At 40.2% G+C, this 20916-nt stretch overlaps 1 protein-coding gene across 1 annotated transcript in view; it reads left to right on the forward strand.

The window, feature by feature from the left end:
* The window catches only part of LOC133644585 (disabled homolog 1-like), a 201379-nt gene that overhangs the window by 94671 nt on the left and 85792 nt on the right, over nucleotides 1-20916 (forward strand). Inside the window, 1 exon segment of the mRNA XM_062039195.1 lies at nucleotides 11833-11931. Coding sequence (XP_061895179.1) covers nucleotides 11833-11931 — 99 coding nt within the window.

Raw genomic sequence — 20916 nt, forward strand, 5'->3', positions numbered from 1 at the left:
AGCCTCACAACGTTATGCAATCCTTGCCAATCGATGTTGTCTTTGACAATAACAATATTGCAACTCTTTATTGCTTCAACAGCACAAGTCTCGTATTACCTCGTAGCTCAGACCCTTTTACCATTTCCGTGGCTCACCTTCGACAGCGTCTTCTCCCCGTCATCTTTGTTGTAGCGGTGTAGCGTGCAAGGACGGGAGTGGAAGAAGTGTCAAAAGATGGAGCTAACTGTTTTAATGACATTCACACTTTACTTCAATCAATAACGGAGCAGCATCTCCTCATCCGTGGCTCACTAGTGCAACAACAATGCTGGAAATGCGCCCCGTGAAAAACCGTCCGACCGGAACTCTCTAACAACTAAAGTTCCTTGGGTGAATAATGTAAACTCACTATACCGGTATGTTTTAGCGCTTTCATGGCGAGTTTACTGACAGATATAAGTACGAACTTTACACTACTTTGTATTAGAAATGGCAACAGCGGAGGATGAATGTCACATAACAAGAAGATAGAGACAAAGAAGAAGCTTATCGACTACGGTACAAATTTTCAGGACTTATGCAGTACCCAAATACAGATCAGCAGGTACCAGAAGGTAAGAAAAGTTGCTTTTGAATAATATTGCGAAACAAAACGCCAGATAATATGTCTTACCTTACACACACACCATAATAATCCTCGTATGTTGAAGCACAGTACAATCCATCAAGCGGTGCAGCTTCATAGCTTACCAAAGTCGTACTTAAACACTTTGATAGGTTTTTGAGCTCCGTGTGTAATGTTCTATACTTTCAATGGAACATATACAATTTTGGTGTTGTTTACTTGAGTCATATTGCCGTCTACACACATCTCTTATGTGTGACTGCCATCTACTGGTCACACTTATCATTTCAACACGTACCAAATAAAATAGCTTCGAGGTCAGTAAGCACAACAAAAAATTATTTCCGTAGATTAGGCGCACCGGGTTATAAGGCACACCGTCGAGTTTTTAGAAAATGAAATGATTTTAAGTGCGCCTCATAGTCCGAGAAATACGGAATTCGCAACTTTTGGTGTCATAAATCAGATATATATGATAATAACTTCAATATAGAGGCAACTTGTTTTTCCACTCTTCTGGTACTTTAAAGTCCTACTGAAAGCCACTACTACCGACCACGCAGTCTGATAGTTTATATATCAATGATGAAATCTTAACATTGCAACACATGCCAATACGGCCGGGTTAACTTATAAAGTGACATTTTAAATTTCCCGGGAAACTTCCGCTTGAAAACGTCTATGTATGATGACGTTTGCGCGTGACGTCAATGGTTGAACCGGAAGTATTGGGACACATTGTATCACAATACAAACAGCTCTGTTTTCATCGCAAAATTCCACAGTATTCTGGACATCTGTGTTGGTGAATCTTTTGCAATTTGTTTAATGAACAATGAAGACTGCCAAGAGGAAAGCTGTAGGTGGGATTAGTGTATTAGCGGCTGGCTGCAGCAACACAACCAGGAGGATTTTGACTTGGATAGCAGACGCGCTATCCGACGCTAGCCGCCGACCGCATCAATGATCGGGTGAAGTCCTTCGTCGCGCCGTCGATCGCTGGAACGCAGGTGAGCACGGGTGTTGATGAGGGCTGGTGTAGGTGGAGCGCTAATGTTTTTATCATAGCTCTGATAAGGTCCCGTAGCTAAGTTAGCTTCAATGGCGTCGTTAGCAACAGCATTGCTAGGCTTCGACAGGCGGCACAGCATTAACCGTGTAGTTACAGGTCCAGTGTTTGGTTCGGTGTCTCCTGATAGTAGTATTGTTGATCTTCTGTCTATCTTTTCGGTCAGGGGCTTATTTCTTTTGTTTCTCTCTGCATTTAAGCACGTAGCTAAAGTGCTTCACCGATGTATTGTCGTGGAGATAAAAGTCACTGTGAACGTCCATTTCGCGTTCTCGACTCTCATTTTCAAGAGGATATAGTATCGGAGGTGGTTTAAAATACAAATCCGTGATCCACAATAGAAAAAGGAGAAAGTGTGGAATCCAATGAACCCTTGTACCTAAGTTACGGTCAGAGCGAAAAAAGATACGTCCTGCACTGCACTCTAGTCCTTCACTCTCACGTTCCTCATCCACGAATCTTTCATTCTCGCTGAAATGAATGGGGTAATCGTCGCTTTCTCGGTCCGAATCGCTCTCGCTGCTGGTGTAAACAATGGGGAAATGCGAGGAGCCTTTCAACCTGCGACGTCACGCTACTTCCGGTACAGGCAAGGCTTTTTTTTATCAGCGACCAAAAGTTGCGAACTTTATCGTCGATGTTCTCTACTAAATCCTTTCAGAAAAAATATGGCAATATCGCGAAATGATCAAGTATGACACATAGAATGGATCTGCTATCCCCGTTTAAATAAAAAAAAATCATTTCAGTAGGCCTTTAAAGGTCTTTTTTTCCCTCCGAAGTTAGTTTTCCAAAGCGGAAGAAAGAATGACGACTGTGCGAGGAAGAGGCAAGGTTAGCTTGTATGGATGAGAGGGCCATTGGGGTGAAAGTCTCATTTGCAAGGACAGGAACAATTACAGGCAGAGGAAGACAGATGAGCTAGTTAACAGCAAGGGGAGAATCATTTGGGATGAGAGGCGAGGGAGAGGAAGATGAGGCGGGATGAAGATTGAGGGGGAAAAAATGAAAAATCAGCTTAAGGTGATTTTAACATCACCAGAAAGTGTTCAAAAAGAGTTTGTAGACAGCGTGAAGAGCCTTATTCATTATTTATTGTCCTGCAGGAGGTATTTGAATTGGGGAGGAGAAAAAAAATTGCATTCTCGCATTTTTTTTTTTTCCCACGTGTGGTGAAAATTCCAGCTTGATGTGTGGAGGGCCGAGGAGAGGATAGACAGCTCATTGATCAAACGGCTTCCCTCCTCCTCATTTCTTGCGACAGGAAATCCATCAAGTGCTTTTCTCTGATCTCGCCGCCTCCTCCGTCATGGCGCTCCTCCCCGCTCCTGCAGCCTGCCTCCTCCCCGGCACTCAGCTATGCTAATGCGGCGCAGGTCGACATCTCGGCCCTCAAGACGCACTTATAGAGTTACAAATGATGCCGGTTACGTTTCCATGGGGCGTTGCAAAGGTGTGCTTGGAGCTTTGCGTCGCTCACTATTGATTTATTTTTTAATTTTGTAAATGAACCCATTTGGGCCTCATCTACTAAGATTCCACATAACAAGTGCCTAACAGTGTAAATACAATGGTAAATGGGTTATACTCGTATAGCGCTTTTCTACCTTCAAGGTACTCAAAGCGCTTTAACACTATTTCCACATTCAGCCATTCACACACACTGATGGCGGGAGCTGCCATGCAAAGCCCTAACCACGACCCATCAGGAGCAAGGGTGAAGTGTCTTGCTAAGGGACACAACGGACGCGACGGGGTTGGTAGAAGGTGGGGATCGAACCAGGAACCCTCCCAACTGCGCCACACCGTCCCGAGTGTGTGCAAACTGTACAATTGTGTATACTATTAGTGGGCGTGTTGTGGGTAGTGATGTGCGAAACCAGTTATTTTCTTTCCGATCCGATACCAAGTATAATTCAGGCTGGTATCGGCAATACCGATTCGATGCCAATGCTTTTTTTTTTTAAATATACCTGACGTGTCTGTTGTTGTGTATTTTCAAATAATAACATACTTATCTAAAAAAACAACAGCAAAAATATAAGAAAAAACATGCAAAAAATCGGAATGTAATGAGGAAAGGCTGGCATTTTTAAACTAATGATTAATATTAGTTATATATTATACTTAGCCACCTATAACACAGTGTTTTCTTTAAATATGTGTAAAATGTGTTTTCAGCATTTTGTTAAATAACAATAAGATATACTTAAAATATAAACACAATTTAGTTAGTTTTTTAATTAACTAACTTACAAATTAATTTTAAAAATCACTATTGATTTTTATTTATTTATTTTAAATGAACCCATTTGGGCCTCATCTACTAAGATTCCACATAACAAGTGCCTAACAGTGTGTGCAAACTGTACAATTTTGTATACTATCAGTGGGCGTGTTGTAGGAAGTGATGTGCGAAACCAGTAGTTTTATTTCCGATCTGATACCAAGTATAATTCAGGCTGGTATCGGCAAAACCGATTCGATGCCAATACTTTTTTTTTAAATGTACCTGACATGTCTGCTGTTGTGTATTTTCAAATAATAACTTACTTCTCTAAAAAACAACAGTAAAAATACGAGAATTTTTTTTTTTTTAAACGGAATGTAATTAGAAAGGCTGACATTTTTAAACTAATGATTAATATTAGTAATATATTATACTTAGCCACCTATAACACAAAGTGTTGTCTTTAAATATGTGTAAGATGTGTTGTTAGCATTTTTTAAAATAAAAATAAAATATACTTAAGATATAAACACAATTTAGTTAGTTAATTTAAATTAAAAAAAATACTAACTTATGAATTTATAATGAACTATAATAAACACTGTTAAATGTGTAACTGAGCAGTAATCTTTTTGTACAGGCAGAATTTTTGACACACTAGGATATGCAGTTAAACAATTGTATTATTATTTTAATTGTATTCTTACATGGGGAAAAAACAACAATGTGAGAAAAAAGAGCAAAGAACTCGGTATGTAATGAGAAAAAGGTGAAATGTTCTAACTAATAATTAGTGATAATAAACTTAGTCACTTATATTACAAAGCTAACACAATATCTGTTTTTAGCATTTTTTTCAAATGGAAAATGGCCCCCGCATTCTTTGACTTTTCAGTTTGCAGCCTTCGGTGGAAAAAATTTAGACACCCTTGTTCTAAAATATTAGAAACGCTCAATTAAAATAAAAAAAATATACTTAAAATAAAAAACTTTTTTTTTTTTAAATTAAACAAAACTAATTATGAATTAATTTGAAAAATAAACAATGACAACAATAAACACTGTTGAATGTGTAATTGAACATTAATATTTTCGTACAAGCAGAATTTTTGACACTCTATGTTATGCAGTTAAACAAATCATATTATTATTTTTATTTTATTCTTACATGGGAAAAACCAACAGTAAAAATGTAAGAAAAAAGAGCAAAGAAATCTGTATGTGATGAGAAAAGCTGAAACTACTTATGTGTATTCTAACTGATACTTAATAATAATGTACTTAATCACCAATATAGCTGACACAATATCTGTTTTTAGCATTTTTTAACATAAAAAAATATCAAATTGGCCCCCGCATGCTTTGACTTTTCAGCATGCGGCCCTTGGTGGAAAAAGTTTGGAAATCCCAGAATAAACTATCAAAAATATCAATATTTTGATTTGACGATTGATATTAGAGCATACAGATCTAGTATCGCCATAGTGACCGCAGCACAACCATTTGTGCGTCACTTGTGCCAGTTTGCACGTACCTTTCAAACGTGCAAAATATAAAAACAAAAACAGCAACCGCAAACCGTTTCAGTTTTGGTAAATCACACTGCGGCTGCTACCTGATGCTGAGGCCTCGTTCACACTGCAGGTCAATTCCTGCAATTTTGTTGCCCATGTGCGACCTGTATCAGATTTTTTCATGTCTGTGTGAACAGTGCAATCCCAAATTTGTCATATCTGACCAAGGCCTCTTTTGTGTGTGGAAATTAATCGGGTGTATATGCGATGCGTCCTCAAATGTGAACGCTCCCAATCGGCCAGAACGTCAGCAAAAAGCAAAATAGATGGTTACAAAATAAATAGTTAACAGAGGAGAAAACAGGTGAAAATAATGTTTTAGGAACTCACGTCCATGTCCACTACTCTTTACACCGACTGCTCGCCGCAGACACGCTCTTTCGAAGCAAATCATTTCGTAAAACCGCCGGAGCCAAAATACTTGTCCTCTTCCTTTTCAATCTTCTAAGCGCTATAATTTGGTTCGTAAAAAATGTTGACTTTGTCCCCCTAACTGCCACAAATGTGCCAGTACCGAGCCCCTCTAGAGTGGAAGCCATGTTTACGTCCGTAAACTGCAGCACGAACGACGTCATGACGTCATGTCCCTTGCGGGTCAGTTTGCATTCACATTAGAAATCCCTTTTTTTTGTAATGTGTTTGGCCACTAAAATGATCAAATTTGACAAAAAATCAGAATTACACATCCAACCCTGCTGTGAGACCCTAGCCTAAATGATATTTGCATCTCCTCCTCCTAGTATTTTGCACATTCTGATAATCTTCATATATTCTGCAAACATGATAATTTGTACAGCCCTTACCTTTGGGCTGGTACCGAGGGCGACTGTGTTGACCAGTTTGACGCGTGAAAATAATAGAATGTCCAGTACTGTAGAACTGTGTTTGGATATGACAATCCGTTTATTCCAGCTATCTAATTTAAATCAAATGTAAATTCTATAACAAAGTATGCTGACCTTGATTGGCACATTATCACATCATTGTCACCACATGACACGATACAACATGACACGACCACGAACACGTCACGAACACGACCACGGTCGAAAACTGTTTGTCCTCCAATCGCCCCCCATGCTCACACCTGAGCCCAATTTATGGAGGCTACCATGGTAACTGCACCATAGCAACAGTCCCCTCCCTGTCAACACTTCCTGGTTCTTAACAGGAAGTGGGCGGAGCAATCTGCCGAAAAGGAAATTAAACATGCTGAACCCAACAATCAATTTAGAGAAAATAAAATAAAAACAATATAAACAAATAAGGAATTTTGGCTCCAACATAATTGAAGAGACGTAATCCCCTGCACATGATTTACAGTCGTGGTCAAAAGTTTACATACACTTGTGAAGGACATAATGTCATGGCCAAACAGCTCAATTTTTGTTTCATCTGACATCAATCACATGGAAAAAGATAAAACCTTAAGGAGGAAATTTCGGTGGTCAGATGAAACAAAAATTGAGCTGTTTGGCCACGATACCCAGCAATATGTTTGAAGGAGAAAAGGTGAGGCCTTTAATCCCAGGAACACCACACCTACCGTCAAGCATGGTGGTGGTAGTATTATGCTCTGGGCCTGTTTTGCTGCCAACGGAACTGGTGCTTTACAGAGAGTAAATGGGACAATAAAAAAGGAGGATTACCTCCAAATTCTTCAGGACAACCTAAAATGATCAGCCCTAAGGTTCGGTCTTGGGCGCTGTTCTAACAGGACAATGACCCCAAACACACGTCAAAAGTTGGTAAAGGAATGGCTAAATCAGGCTAGAATTAAGGTTTTGGAATGGCCTTCACAAGGTCCTGACTTAAACGTGTGGACAATGCTGAAGAAACAAGTCCATGTCAGAAAACCAACAAATTTAGCTGAACTGCACCAATTTTGTCAAGAGGAGTGGTCAAAAATTCAAGCAGAAGCTTGTGGATGGCTACCAAAAGCGCCTTATTGCAGTGAAACTTGCCAAGGGACATGTAAGCAAATATTAACATTGCTATATGTATACTTTTGACCCAGCACATTTGCTCACATTTTCAGTAGACCCATAATAAATTCATAAAAGAACCAAACTTCATGAATGTTTTTTGTGACCACCAAGTATGTGCTCCAATCACTATACCACAAAAAAATAAAAGTTGTAGAAATGATTGGAAACTCAAGACAGCCATGACATTATGTCCTTTGACAAGTGTATGTCAACTTTTGACCACGACTGTAAGTCGATCAGCTTTGCATGTGCTATCCAGGCTGCACATGTTTTTGATACACAAAAACCTTTAGTACATCTGACCCTCAATGTACTACCATGAAGAAGCATAAGAAACAGTACACGTGTCTGAAATTATTCATCCTTCACTTTCCTTATCACTTCAAATGAAAAACAAAATGAACACCATGTAAAAGCAACAACACAAACTCCAGTAGCGCCTCAGGCTGCCAACATTAGCAATTTGGGCCTGTCGGAGTGCTTTTACAAATGCTGTAATTCCAGTGGACGTAGGTGTTTACACGAATAAAAGAAGAATACTTAGAGCCAGAGTGTCTGTTATCATTTCTTCTTCTATAAATCCAAAAGAAAGTTAGAAAATAAAATAGATACCATGTAAACCTACAACACAAAAAAATAGCAGAAAATACATAAGAGAGATTCCTAAGACATGCTTTTATTCCAGTATCTATCAATCAATCAATCAATCAATCAATCAATCAATCAATCAATCAATCAATCAATCAATCAATCAAAGTTTATTCATATAGGACTTAATCACAAGTGTCTCAAAGGGCTGCACAAGCCACAACGACATCCTTGGCTCAGATCCCACATCAGGGACACAAATAATATAGCGTTTATAAGGCCACATTAAAATGTCCTTATTTTTCAATGAAGATAACTTTAAACTAGTCTTAACCTGGGACGGCGTGGCGAAGTTGGTAGAGTGGCTGTGCCAGCAATCGGAGTGTTGCTGGTTACTGGGGTTCAATTCCCACCTTCTACCTTCCTTGTCACATCCGTTGTGTCCTTGGGCAAGACACTTCACCCTTTGCCTCTGATGGGTGCTGGTTAGCGCCTTGCATGGCAGCTCCCTCCATCAGTGTGTGAATGTGTGTGTGAATGGGTGAATGTGGAAATACTGTCAAAGCGCTTTGAGTACCTTGAAGGTAGAAAAGCGCTATACAAGTATAACCCATTTATCATTTATTTATAACTTTAAAGAAGTACACTCTATACATTGCTAATGTGGTAAATGACTATTCTAGCTGCAAATGTCTGGTTTTTGGTGCAATATCTACATAGGTGTATAGAGGCCCATTTCCAGCAACTATCACTCCAGTGTTCTAATGGTACAATGTGTTTGCTCATTGGCTCAGAAGGCTAATTGATGATTAGAAAACCCTTGTGCAATCATGTTCACACATCTGAAAACAGTTTATCGCGTTACAGAAGCTACAAAACTGACCTTCCTTTGAGCAGATTGAGTTTCTGGAGCATCACATTTGTGGGGTCAATTAAACGCTCAAAATGGCCAGAAAAAGAGAACTTTCATCTGAAACGTGACAGTCTATTCTTGTTCTTAGAAATTAAGGCTATTCCACAAAATTGTTTGGGTGACCCCAAACTTTTGAACGGTAGTGTATCTTTCATTACATCCTTATCATTAAATAAAGTAAATACTATGTAATTGTACAACACAAATATAATAACAATACATAGAATGAGGTTCCCTGGGCTACAATTAGCATATGTTGACATGCTGTTATTCCATTACCCAAATACATGGTGTATATAAGGCAGCGCTTCTCAAAATTGTTGTAAGTACACCTCTGCATAACATTGAGTCCTTATCAGGACTAAAAAATGACCAAAATGAAATATAGATCAACTTACATCAAAGTAGAACTAATACCAACATTGTTTTAGTCTGTAACAGAAAATATTTAAACTGCATCAATTTGCCTGAATTTCAGTCCAGGGGCCCCGCCCTACTATTTGAGAAGAACTGTTGCAAGACATATACACATGTCTGATATTGTTTATCTTTCACTACATCCTTATCATTAAAACAAGTAAATACTATGTATTAATGGTAAATAAAAACATAATACAATGGTTTACAAATCCTTTTCAACTTATATTCAATTGAATAGACTGCAAAAACAAGATATTTAATGTTCCAACTGAGAAACTTAATTTTGATTTGCAAATAATCATTAACTTAGAATTTAATGGGAGCAACACATTGCAAAAAAGTTGTCACAGGGGCATTTTTACCACTGCCTTTCCTTTTAACAACACTCGGTAAACGTTTGGGAACTGAGGAGACCAATTTTTGAAGCTTTTCAGGTGGAATTCTTTCCCATTCTTGCTTGATGTACAGCTTAAGTTGTTCAACAGTCCGGGGTCTCTGTTGTTTTATTTTAGGCTTCATAATGCGCCACACATTTGGACTGGACTACAGGCAGGCCAGTCTAGTACCCACACTGTTTTCTACGAAGCCACGCTGTTGTAACACGTGTAGAATGTGGTTTGGCATTGTCTTGCTGAAAATTGCACGGGCGTCCATGAAAAAGACGTTGCTTTGATGGCAACATATGTTGCTCCAAAACCTGTATGTACCTTTCAGCATTAATGGTGCCTTCACAGATGTGTAAGTTACCCATGCCTTGGGCACTAATACATCCCCGTACCATCACAGATAATGGCTTTTGAATTTTGCGCCTATAACAGTCCGGATGGTTATTTTCCTCTTTGGTCCGGAGGACACGACGTCCACAGTTTCCAAAAACAATTTGAAATGTGAACTCGTCAGACCACAGAACACTTTTCCACTTTGCATCAGTCCATCTTAGATGAGCTCGGGCCCAGCGAGTCCGGCTGCGTTTCTGGGTGTTGTTGATCAATGGCTTTGGCTTTGCATAGTAATGTTTTAACTTGCACTTTGAGATGTAGCGACAAACTGTAGTTACTGACAGTGGTTTTCTGAAGTGTTCCTGAGCCCATGTGGTGATATCCTTTACACACTGATGTCGCTTTTTGATGCAGTACCGCCTGATGGATCGAAGGTCTTGGCATTCAATGTTGGTTTTCAGCCGTGCAGTGATTTCTCCAGATTCTCTGAACCTTTTGATGATATTACGGACCGTAGATGGTGAAATCCCTAAATTCCTTGCAATAGCTCGTTGAGAAATGTTTTTTTTAAACTGTTCAACAATTTGCTCACGCATTTGTTCACAAAGTGGTGACCCTCGCCCCGTCCTTGTTTGCGAATGACTGAGCATTTCATGGAAGCTGCTTTTATACCCAATCATGGCACCCACCTGTTCCCAATTAGCCTGTTCACCTGTGGAATGTTCCAAATAAGTGTTTGATGAGCATTCCTCATCTTTTTCAGTCTTTTTTGCCACTTGTGCCAGCTTTTTTGAAACATGCTGCAGGCATCAAATTCCAAATGAGCTAATATTTGCAAAAAATAACAAAGTTTACCAGCTCGAACGTTAAGTATCTTGTCTTTGCAAATCATTGTATTCTGTTTTTATTTTTACCATTTACACAACGTGCCAACTTCACTGGTTTTGGGTTTTGTACCTTGGTCGCGAGTGTTTGCGGTTGAAGGACTGAAATGTTGACATGTACAAGTATTTGTTGTTTACAAGGTACATGGAAGAATAATATTGCTGAGAGCCGCAGTATGTCATATAATTTATCCTTTAAATGACCCAAATACTTCAAATTAAAAATTAAGCAAATACCAAGTAAACTATAGTAGGCAATACATGGAGTGTGGTTCCCCAGGCTACCAAAGTTAGCATAGCCTCACTTTAGGTCCCTTTCTTGCTTTAATCTAAAGAACTTAGTGGCCACATGCGTGTACAGCACCTTTTAGCTCTTATTTCCAAAATTGTGTACACTACTGAATTGGGGTCTTATGGCCGCTTATGTGGACACTTATACTGCCATCTGGTGGTGTCAGAAGAGTATAACATACAATGGAATTTGGAAAAGAAAATGTAAAAATAATAAATAGCATGTCACTAAACATGAAGTACACGTTTGTGTACTTATGGACTAAGTACATCATATAAAAAGATGATTCTTAGTTTTTATTCTAAATAGGGTTCGAATAAGCCCAAATAGCAAAGAGAAATACAAAAAGCATGTAAAGAAACACCTTGGGCCTTAAGAGGTTAATATGTTGACATGCTGTTATTCCAGTAGTTAACTAGTGGTCGTTTGAATGCCAAGACATTTAACTCTGAGCCTCAGTTTTCCACAATAAGGCTGCTACTCTACATTACTCACTGTAATAAAGACCCTTCCCCCGACCTAATATTGTTCAATATTTGTGCCTGCAGGGTGTCGCAGCAGCAGCTCGCTCCAAAGGAGAACACAAGAAGAAGGTTTTCCTGACTGTTTCCTTTGGAGGGATCAAGATCTTTGACGAGAAGTCGGGGGTAAGCAAACCGCTGCGTTTGAGTGTTAATGGCCGGGACCAACATGTGATGCTCTTAAAATGTGTTTGTGTGTGTGTGTGTGTTTTTGCTGTTAATGAGGCATCTCTGAGCGAGGGCGGGAGGGAGTGACGGGGCCCCCCGGGGGAAATCAGGAGCCCCTAATTGAAACCCTGGGAACAAGGTCTCAGTAGATGAGAGAACATGGCTGCTTTTGTTTGTTGATATCCTTCCTTTCATCGGCATCTATGTGTCCGCCTTGCAAGTATAAAAGCAGGTTGAGCGCTGTATTTTAATCATAATGGTTAACTTCTTTTTACACTTGACTTATGTCACAAACCCCTCGTGAAGTTAATTGCACTTTAACGACAATGACAGATTATTCCAATTCCAATTATTTCCCTAATGGAATAACTTTGTTTTGAAAGCCAAACATATTGTAGTCCTGTTCAATTTTCCAAGTTCAATTTTAAATTATTTCCATGCATGTATTAACATACACTATATTGCCAAAAGTATTTGGCCACCCATCCAAATGATCAGAATCAGGTGTCCTAATCACTTGGCCCGGCCACAGGTGTATGCAATCAAGCACTTAGGCATGGAGACTGTTTCTACAAACAATTGTGAAAGAATGGGCCGCTCTCAGTGATTTCCAGCATGAAACTGTCATAGGATGCCACCTGTGCAACAAATCCAGTTGTGAAATTTCCTCGCTCCTAAATATTCCAAAGTCAACTGTCGGCTTTATTATTAGAAAATGGAAGAGTTTGGGAACAACAGCAACTCAGCCACCAAGTGGTAGGCCACGTAAACTGACAGAGAGGATGCTGAAGCGCATAGTGAAAAGACTTTCAGCACAGTCAGTTGCTACAGAGCTCCAAACTTCATGTGACCTTCCAATTAGCCCACGTACAGTACGCAGAGGGCTTCATGGAATGGGTTTCCATGGCCGAGCAGCTGCATCTAAGCCATACATCACCAAGTCCAATGAAAAGCGTGGGATGCAGTGGTGTAAAGCACGTCGCCACTGGACTAGAGCAGTGGAGACGCATTCTCGAGTGATGTATAACGCTTTTCCATCTGGCAATCTGATGGACGAGTCTGGGTTTGGAGGTTGCCAGGAGAACGCTACATTTCGGACTGCATTGTGCCAAGTATGAAATTTTGTGGAGGAGGAATTATGGCGTGTGGTTGTTTTTTTAGGAGTTGGGCTTTGCCCCTTAGTTCCAGTGAAAGGAACTTTGAATGCTCCAGGATACCAAAACATTTTGGACAATTCCATGCTCCCAACCTTGTGGGAACAGTTTGGCGTGGTCCCCTTCCTCTTCCAACATGACTGTGCACAAAGCAAGGTCCATAAAGACATGGATGACAGAGTTTGGTGTGGGTGAACTTGACTGGTCTGCACAGAGTCCTGACCTTAACCCGATAGAACACCTTTGGGATGAATTAGAACGGAGACTGAGAGCCAGGCCTTCTCGACCAACATCAGTGTGTGACCTCACCAATGCGCTTTTGGAAGAATGGTCGAAAATTCCTTTGAACACACTCCACAACCTTGTGGACAGCCTTCCCAGAAGAGTTGAAGCTGTAATAGCTGCAAAAGGTGGACCGACATCCTATTGAACCCTATGGGTTAGGAATGGGATGGCACTTCAAGTTCATATGTGAGTCAAGGCAGGTGGCCAATTACTTTTGGCAATATAGTGTATTTTTATAGGCTAACTCTTCTTCTCCTGAACTCCTGCACACAAAAGGCTGAAAATGTTTCAAAACATGCACCCCTGGGCTATTATTTGTATTACAATGACACCACATAATTGCCTCATTAGACCCCCATAGGTCAGATGACTTGAAATTTCTCACACAGCCCAGTGCGCGCTACAGAACAACTGTGACTTTAGGGTATTCAGCGCAATCACCACCAAAATTGGTGCACAACTTTAGGGGACTTACAATCACATGTGTGTAAAATGTTAGTAAGTTTGGTTAAAAACATCAAGCATAATGTATTTGCTGGGACAATGGTGGGATTCACATGAATACATAAATAATTGAGTGGTTCTCAAACTTTTTTTCACCCATTACCACTTCAGAAAACACTTAGCTCTCCAACATTAAAATCCAGTAGCGTAGTAGGCCTAGGTCAGGGGTCGGCAACCCACCATGTTGAAAGACCCATATTGGACCAAAAATACAAAAAAACAAATCTGTCTGGAGCCGCAAAAAGTTAAAAGCCTTATGTAAGTGTTATAATGAAGGCAACACATTAAGCAAGTGTCTCAGAGGGTTAGATAACGCCTGGAAATTACTGGCTTAAAACTGCCAAAGGTATAGATGTGTGTGTCCAAGTTAAAGGAAAGGACAGGTTGTCTTCTTCTAATGGATTTATTACAATCTTTGCAAGCTGGGTAGCGTTTGCTGTGGTCTGGAACAACATGGCACACAATCAGAAATGCAGCCAATATTACATACAGATAATGTGTCATGAGACATGCAAATATAAATTAAATACACAGAGGACATACTGTAAGTAAAGGAAATGAAATGAACTCAAAAATACCTATACACGAGGCATAATGATCAGGCATGTGATTTTTCCGTCTAAAGTCGGAATTCCGTCTTTTTTAATCTCGGGGGGGGGGGAAAATTATCTCCCGTTTTTCGGGTTTTTTTTCCGACCCTAAATCAAGATTCGAGACGTAGTTTATATTACGCCGTAGTTGATTGGTCGATATGTTCCTTGTGACCAATCAGGACATCTGTTATGAATGATGACGTTAATAACGTCATCATACCGCCATTTTCCATATGTAAACGATGTCGGTTCTCGAGAGAAAGGACGCTTTACGAGTAAAATAAATTGATAAACATGTCAAAAATAAGTTTCGATGGGACTGGATGGAAAGGGAAATCACTGATACTGTTGGGAAGAAGGAAGTTACGACTTTGTTCGGTGATTTTATTTGGAAAATCGATCGTCCCGGAAAGGTTTTGTGCACGTGGTGTCATGATAATATTGACTATGGATCACGAGGTTTCAAGGCTTTGGAAGTACATGCGAAACGCCAAAAACATATGAAACAACTTGAAGCAAGGAAAACAAACTTTTCACTAGCTGGTACTTTTGGATGTCAACCGAAACTGAGCAAACCTTACGGACTTCATCCTTTGTTTACATCAAGAGGAAAGATCCACCCAGACAACCCACTTCAGTTGCAGACAGGGTTGTTAATAATGAGGTAAGCTAAAAAATATTTGCTTGCGAAATACGCATGTTTGTTTTAAATATTAACCAATTATTGCTTTGCGAAATATAAATGGGTTTTTCTAAAAAATAAAAAGCCACGTGAAAATATATTATGAAATTACAGAAATTCAAAGAGTCGCATTATTGAATACAGTTAACAATTTATTTGAAATAAATTTGCATATAATACTATTTTCTAATATTAAGTTCTTATGTAGTCTCTTGAAACTATTGTCAGTGGTGTAACAATCTTGAAGGTAAATATTTTCACACTTGTTTCATGCAATATGTCAGTGTCCTCACATTATTATTATTTCCTATATTCAAATATGAGTAAACAATACTAAACACGTTTAATTATTTTCATAAATTTATACCCTATTTTGGCGAAAAGAATGAAATGTTTACATTTGGTATTTTGTTAAATACATTTGCAAGGAAAGCTCATGTTAGGGCTGGGCTCTCCGAGAAAGCTAATGTGTGAAGTGAACTGAAGTAATGTGGTAATACTGTAAATAAACTGTAGATAATAACACTGATCAATGTGACACCTGTGGATGTGAAATGAACACAAGATGTAAATATTAGTGACTAAATACTGTTGGGACTGAACCATATACAGTGATTCATTGGGATAATTGGGTTATGTATGTTCTATTAATGATGTTTTCATGTCTTTAAACACTAAAATATTTTCTTCAAATGGTGCTGTCTTTGTTAATTTTAGCATGTTAAATTGGTGAAAAACCAGGAGCTTCGGGGGGCATCGTCCCCCCACCAGCCCACCAGGGCACTGGTGGGGGGACCTGGCTGGGGGACTTTGTCCCCCAGACCCCCGGAAATTTTTTCAGTCTTTTTCATTGTGGTCAAATCACATGCCTGAATGATGCAATATGTACACACAGCTAGCCTAAATAGCATGTTAGCATGGATTATTAGCACTCCGCCAAAGTCAATAACATCAACAAAGCTCACCTTTGTGCATTCACACACAGCATAAAAAGTTTGGTGGACAAAATGAGACAAAGAAGGAGTGGCATAATACACCTCTTTCTGTGGCAGCGGCACAGAAAGTTGTACACCTAAACCAACTACGGTGAGTTCAAGGACCGCCAAAATTAGTAGGACAAAACGGCGCTGGCCAAATAATGTCATCAGTGACGCATAAACACAAACATATTAAACAGTGAGCTTTCTAACAATTAGGAAGGTTTGTGTCATGTTTGTCCTCCTACAGAAACATTATTAAAACAACAAATACATTTTTCCCCCATCTTTTTCCATTTTTGAAAAAGCTCCAGGGAGCCACTAGGTGCTAAAGAGCTTGAGAGCCGCGGGTTGCTGACCCCCGGCCTAGGTATTCATTAAAAACACGTATATTTAATATTTGTGGCCACTATTACATTACACACAGTTTGGACAATAACATTGTGTTTAAATATTGGAAAATAGAATACCAATCACTTGATTAGGTGATTCTTTGGCGTACCACTAGGTGGAGCCCGCGTACCACGAGTGGTATCCGTACTACAGTTTGAGAATCACTGGCTTGATTGTTTTACATGTATGCTTGTACAGTGTTTTTCAACCACTGTGCCGCGGGTTACAGTCTGGTGTGCCGTGGGAGAATATGTAATTTTACCTATTTGGGTTAAAAATATTTTTTGCAAACCAGTAATTATAATCCGCAAATGTGCCGTTGTTGGGTGTCGGTGCTGTCTAGAGCTCGGCAGAGTAACCATATAATCCTTTCTCTTCCTTATCAGTGGGTGGCAGCAAGTAGCTAATTGCTTTATAGATGTCGGGAACAATATGCAGACGACAGCGTGCAGGTAAAAATGTATCTAATGCTTAAACCAAAAATAAACAAAAGGCGAGTGCCGCTAAGAAAAGGCATTGAAGCTTAGGGAAGGCTATGCAAAACAAAACAAAAACTGAACTGGTTGCAAAGTAAAACAAAAACAGAATGCTGGACGACAGCAAAGACTAACAGCGTGTGGAGCAGACGGCGTCCACAAAGTACATCCGTACATGACATGACAATCAACAATGTGCCCGCAAAGAAGGATAGCGACAACTTAAATAGCCTTGATTGCTAAAACAAAACAGGTGCGGGGAATAGGATAGGATAGGATAGGACTTTATTGTCATTGCACAAGTACAACGAAACTATGTTTTCAGCACAAACTCATTCAAGATCAGACAAACAAACAGTGTACAGGGTTACAGAACTAGGAACGCTGATGGGTCGCCAAAGACGCCCCGCCCCGTAAAAGATAAGAAAAAGGTAAAACGCTGGGGAAGAAGATGAGTAAAAAAATGCAATCTAGACTGGGCTCCTAAGGGGGCCTAGTCTGGAGTGGGGAAAAAACCTCCACGCCATGCACACATAAACACGTTACATTTAATCACGACAACTCGCAACAGAGGGGCGGGGAGTTGGGGCCCTGGAGGTCGACTGCTGCTATGAAGCGCTGCCAGCCGTCCATCAACCCGAAGGGGAATCAAGCGGTGGTGAAAGCGTCGGGTGGGGGTTGGTGTGTGTGTGTGTGTGTGTGTGTGTGTGTGTGTGTGTGTGTTTGTGTGTGTGTGTGTGTGTGTGTGTGTGTGTGTGTGTGTGTGTGTGTGTGTGTGTGTGTGTGTGTGTGTGTGTGTGTGTGTGTGTGTGCGTGTGTGTGTGTGTGTGTGTGTGTGTGTGTGTGTGTGTGTGTGTGTGTGTATGCCCATTGTCTTGGGTGTGTTGATGTAGTGTTCTTGTTCATAGGCCTGGGGCCGTTCTGCATGCAAGCAAAAGTTCGACTCCAGGTGTCGTTGAGGAGGGAGGGAGGTCAAAAGCGTCCATCATTGAGGTGTCCTCGGGGTAATAGAAAATACCAAAAAAACAGGAAAAGCCACCAAAATAGGAGCGCAAGACAAGAACTTAAAGACCACACACAGGAAGACACCAAAAAACTCCAAATAAGTCAGGGCGTGATGTGACAAGTCGTGACAGTACTTTGAGACAAGAGCTATAGTGATGCATGCTTGGTTATGGTTTGAATTCTTATCCAACACTTGCAAGAACAACTTTTAATTGTCAAATTCGGCTACTGAGTTTCATATTGTTGTGTTTTCTGCTGGTGGTGTGCCTCCGCATTTTTTCAATGAAAAAAATGTGCCTCTGCTCAAAAAAGGTTGAAAAACACTGTGCTAGTTTTTTGACCACAGGCCACAGGGGGCGCCAAAAATGTCCCTTACAGTCAGTGCAAGCTAGACGCCCCTGCTGCACCTGCCTTTATTAGCCCAGGCGCTAAAGCCTGAGATTTACACCCCGACAGCATGTATCCCCGCCGTAATTCAGAGATGCGGCGTCCGTATGCGTCAGGCGGGACACGGTGACCAGTGGCCTCCCGCACGGCGGCCATATTTCAGGCGGACAAGCTCATCCCCGGCGGCGCGATTCTTCATGCCTCTTTTTATGTTCGTCATCGGTCTTTGTCTCGTCCCTCGTCCCCCCCTTTCCCGGATCGGACCCTCTTCGGCAAAAAGATGGAGCCAACCGGAGCAGGGGCGAAGACGTGAAGTGAAGACCCAAGGGGGCGGCGGCGTGGTGAGGGACGGGCGAGCATATGTCAAAGTAAAGCTCCCCATAGGGAGACTTTGTCCTCTGTCGCCGCACATTAATATTAACTATCGCGTTACGCTGTCCTGACTATCAGTACTAATGGATAGCGGGGCGCAGTGAGGGACGGCCCCAACGACTCTGCTGAGGTTCACGGATCTTGACAGTCTCATTCCCGTCCCGTGCATCACTCAGCCAGATGGGCGGATGGATGCGCGGCGCGGGCAAAAGGGAAGGATGGATGGCCGCTCTCCTGGAGGAGAGGAAGGTCGTCCGCAGAGAAGGAGGAAGGTGGCGCCTGAGACGGAGGGGAAGAGGAGAGGAGACATTAATCTTCACAGAGGCCATCGTCCTCTCTCTGTCTGCCTCCGCCTTGCTCAGGAAGAACTCGCGGTTTGCAATCAATTGATTGAGTATTAAGCCAGAAATATTTAATATGTAGAAATCCATGAGTGTGACCTTTGGCCACACTTAAGGAAAAATCATTATGGTCACAGGATAGGAAATTGAAAATGTAAGAAATGAAACATACGCGTAGTAATGTGACTTTTGACTTAAGTACATCAAGATTCTACGCCAGACCTGAGCAATTATTTTGACTGGGGAAGAAACGTCTCTGGGGGGCTGTTTTTATATATATACTGTGTGTATGTATATATATATATATATATATATATATATATATATATATATATATATATATATATATATATATATATATATATATATATATATATATATATATATATATATATTAGGGCTGCAACTAACGATTAATTTGATAATCGATTAATCTGTTGATTATTACTTCGATTAATCGATTAATAATCGGATAAAATAGACAAACTACATTTCTATCCTTTCCAGTATTTTATTGAAAAAAACCAGCATACTGGCACCATGTTGTGGACATTGGGTGTGCAGCATACACCAATAATAACACAGAAATGTAACTCATCAGATCAGAACTGAATCAGATATTGTACACGTTTCTGTTGTGAATAATAAAGGGTTCATTTTAGGCTGCCTCTGAATAATAGCATGAAATATTCCAGCACCTTCATAACGTTTAGTTATACTAAAGCGTCACTCAAATCTAAATATATTTATATAGCTTTATCGGCCCGGCTACATTGATCCATTATGAAACCAACCTGAGATATTTCTGTCCGTTACGTTTATTTCCAAATTGGTAACCGTGCGTTTTCTCTCTCAAAACGGAGTCAAATGTGCCGGAGAAACATTATCAGCCCCGCGTTGCAACAAAGGCATAACGTTAAAGTTACTTACAAAAAAGCTGAACTCATGAATGCTTGTTGCCACTATGGACTTAAAAAGTTACGTACTGTGAGTTCCTCCCTTCATCCATGGCTCCAACATGTTTCCTTTTCAGGTGCTCCTGTAGCAATGTTGTACTTCCGTGCCATTTTGCAGGAAATGCTCTTCTTTGAAGTCTTTAAAGTAAAATGTTCCCACACTTTTGACGACTTAGGTTGTACAATTTTCTCCATTGAAGCAATAACCTCAAGATGTTTCTCCGCTAAACTATCGGTAGTGTTTTCCTGCGCCATTTTTCGAATGTTTCCAGACGGCGTGGTCACGTGAGCTGCACATGACACATCATTGGCTAGCTTACCTCCACCTCATGAGACGTAGCCTCAGCGCCGTCCTGGCGCTGTTTTGTACTGTTTTTTTGTACTTATATTGATTATTGTTTCTCAGCTGTTTGTAAATGTTGCAGTTTATAAATAAAGGTTTATAAAAAAATTAAAAAAAATTAAAAACATTTTTTTTAAATAAAATTCAAAAAAGCCTCCGCGCATGCGCATAGCATAGTTCCAACGAATCGATGACTAAAATTAATCGCCAACTATTTTTATAATCGATAAAAGCACTGTACTTTTCAATGAAGATAACTTTAAACTAGTCTTAACTTTAAAGAAATACACTCTATACATTGCTAATGTGGTAAATGACTATTCTAGCTGCAAATGTCTGTTTTTTGGTGCAATATCTACATAGGTGTATAGAGGCCCATTTCCAGCAACTATCACTCCAGTGTTCTAATGGTACAATGTGTTTGCTCATTGGCTCAGAAGGCTAATTGATGATTAGAAAACCCTGGTGCAATCAT

This window comes from Entelurus aequoreus, linkage group LG27 (assembly GCF_033978785.1).
Source record: "Entelurus aequoreus isolate RoL-2023_Sb linkage group LG27, RoL_Eaeq_v1.1, whole genome shotgun sequence".
Lineage (NCBI taxonomy): Eukaryota > Metazoa > Chordata > Actinopteri > Syngnathiformes > Syngnathidae > Entelurus > Entelurus aequoreus.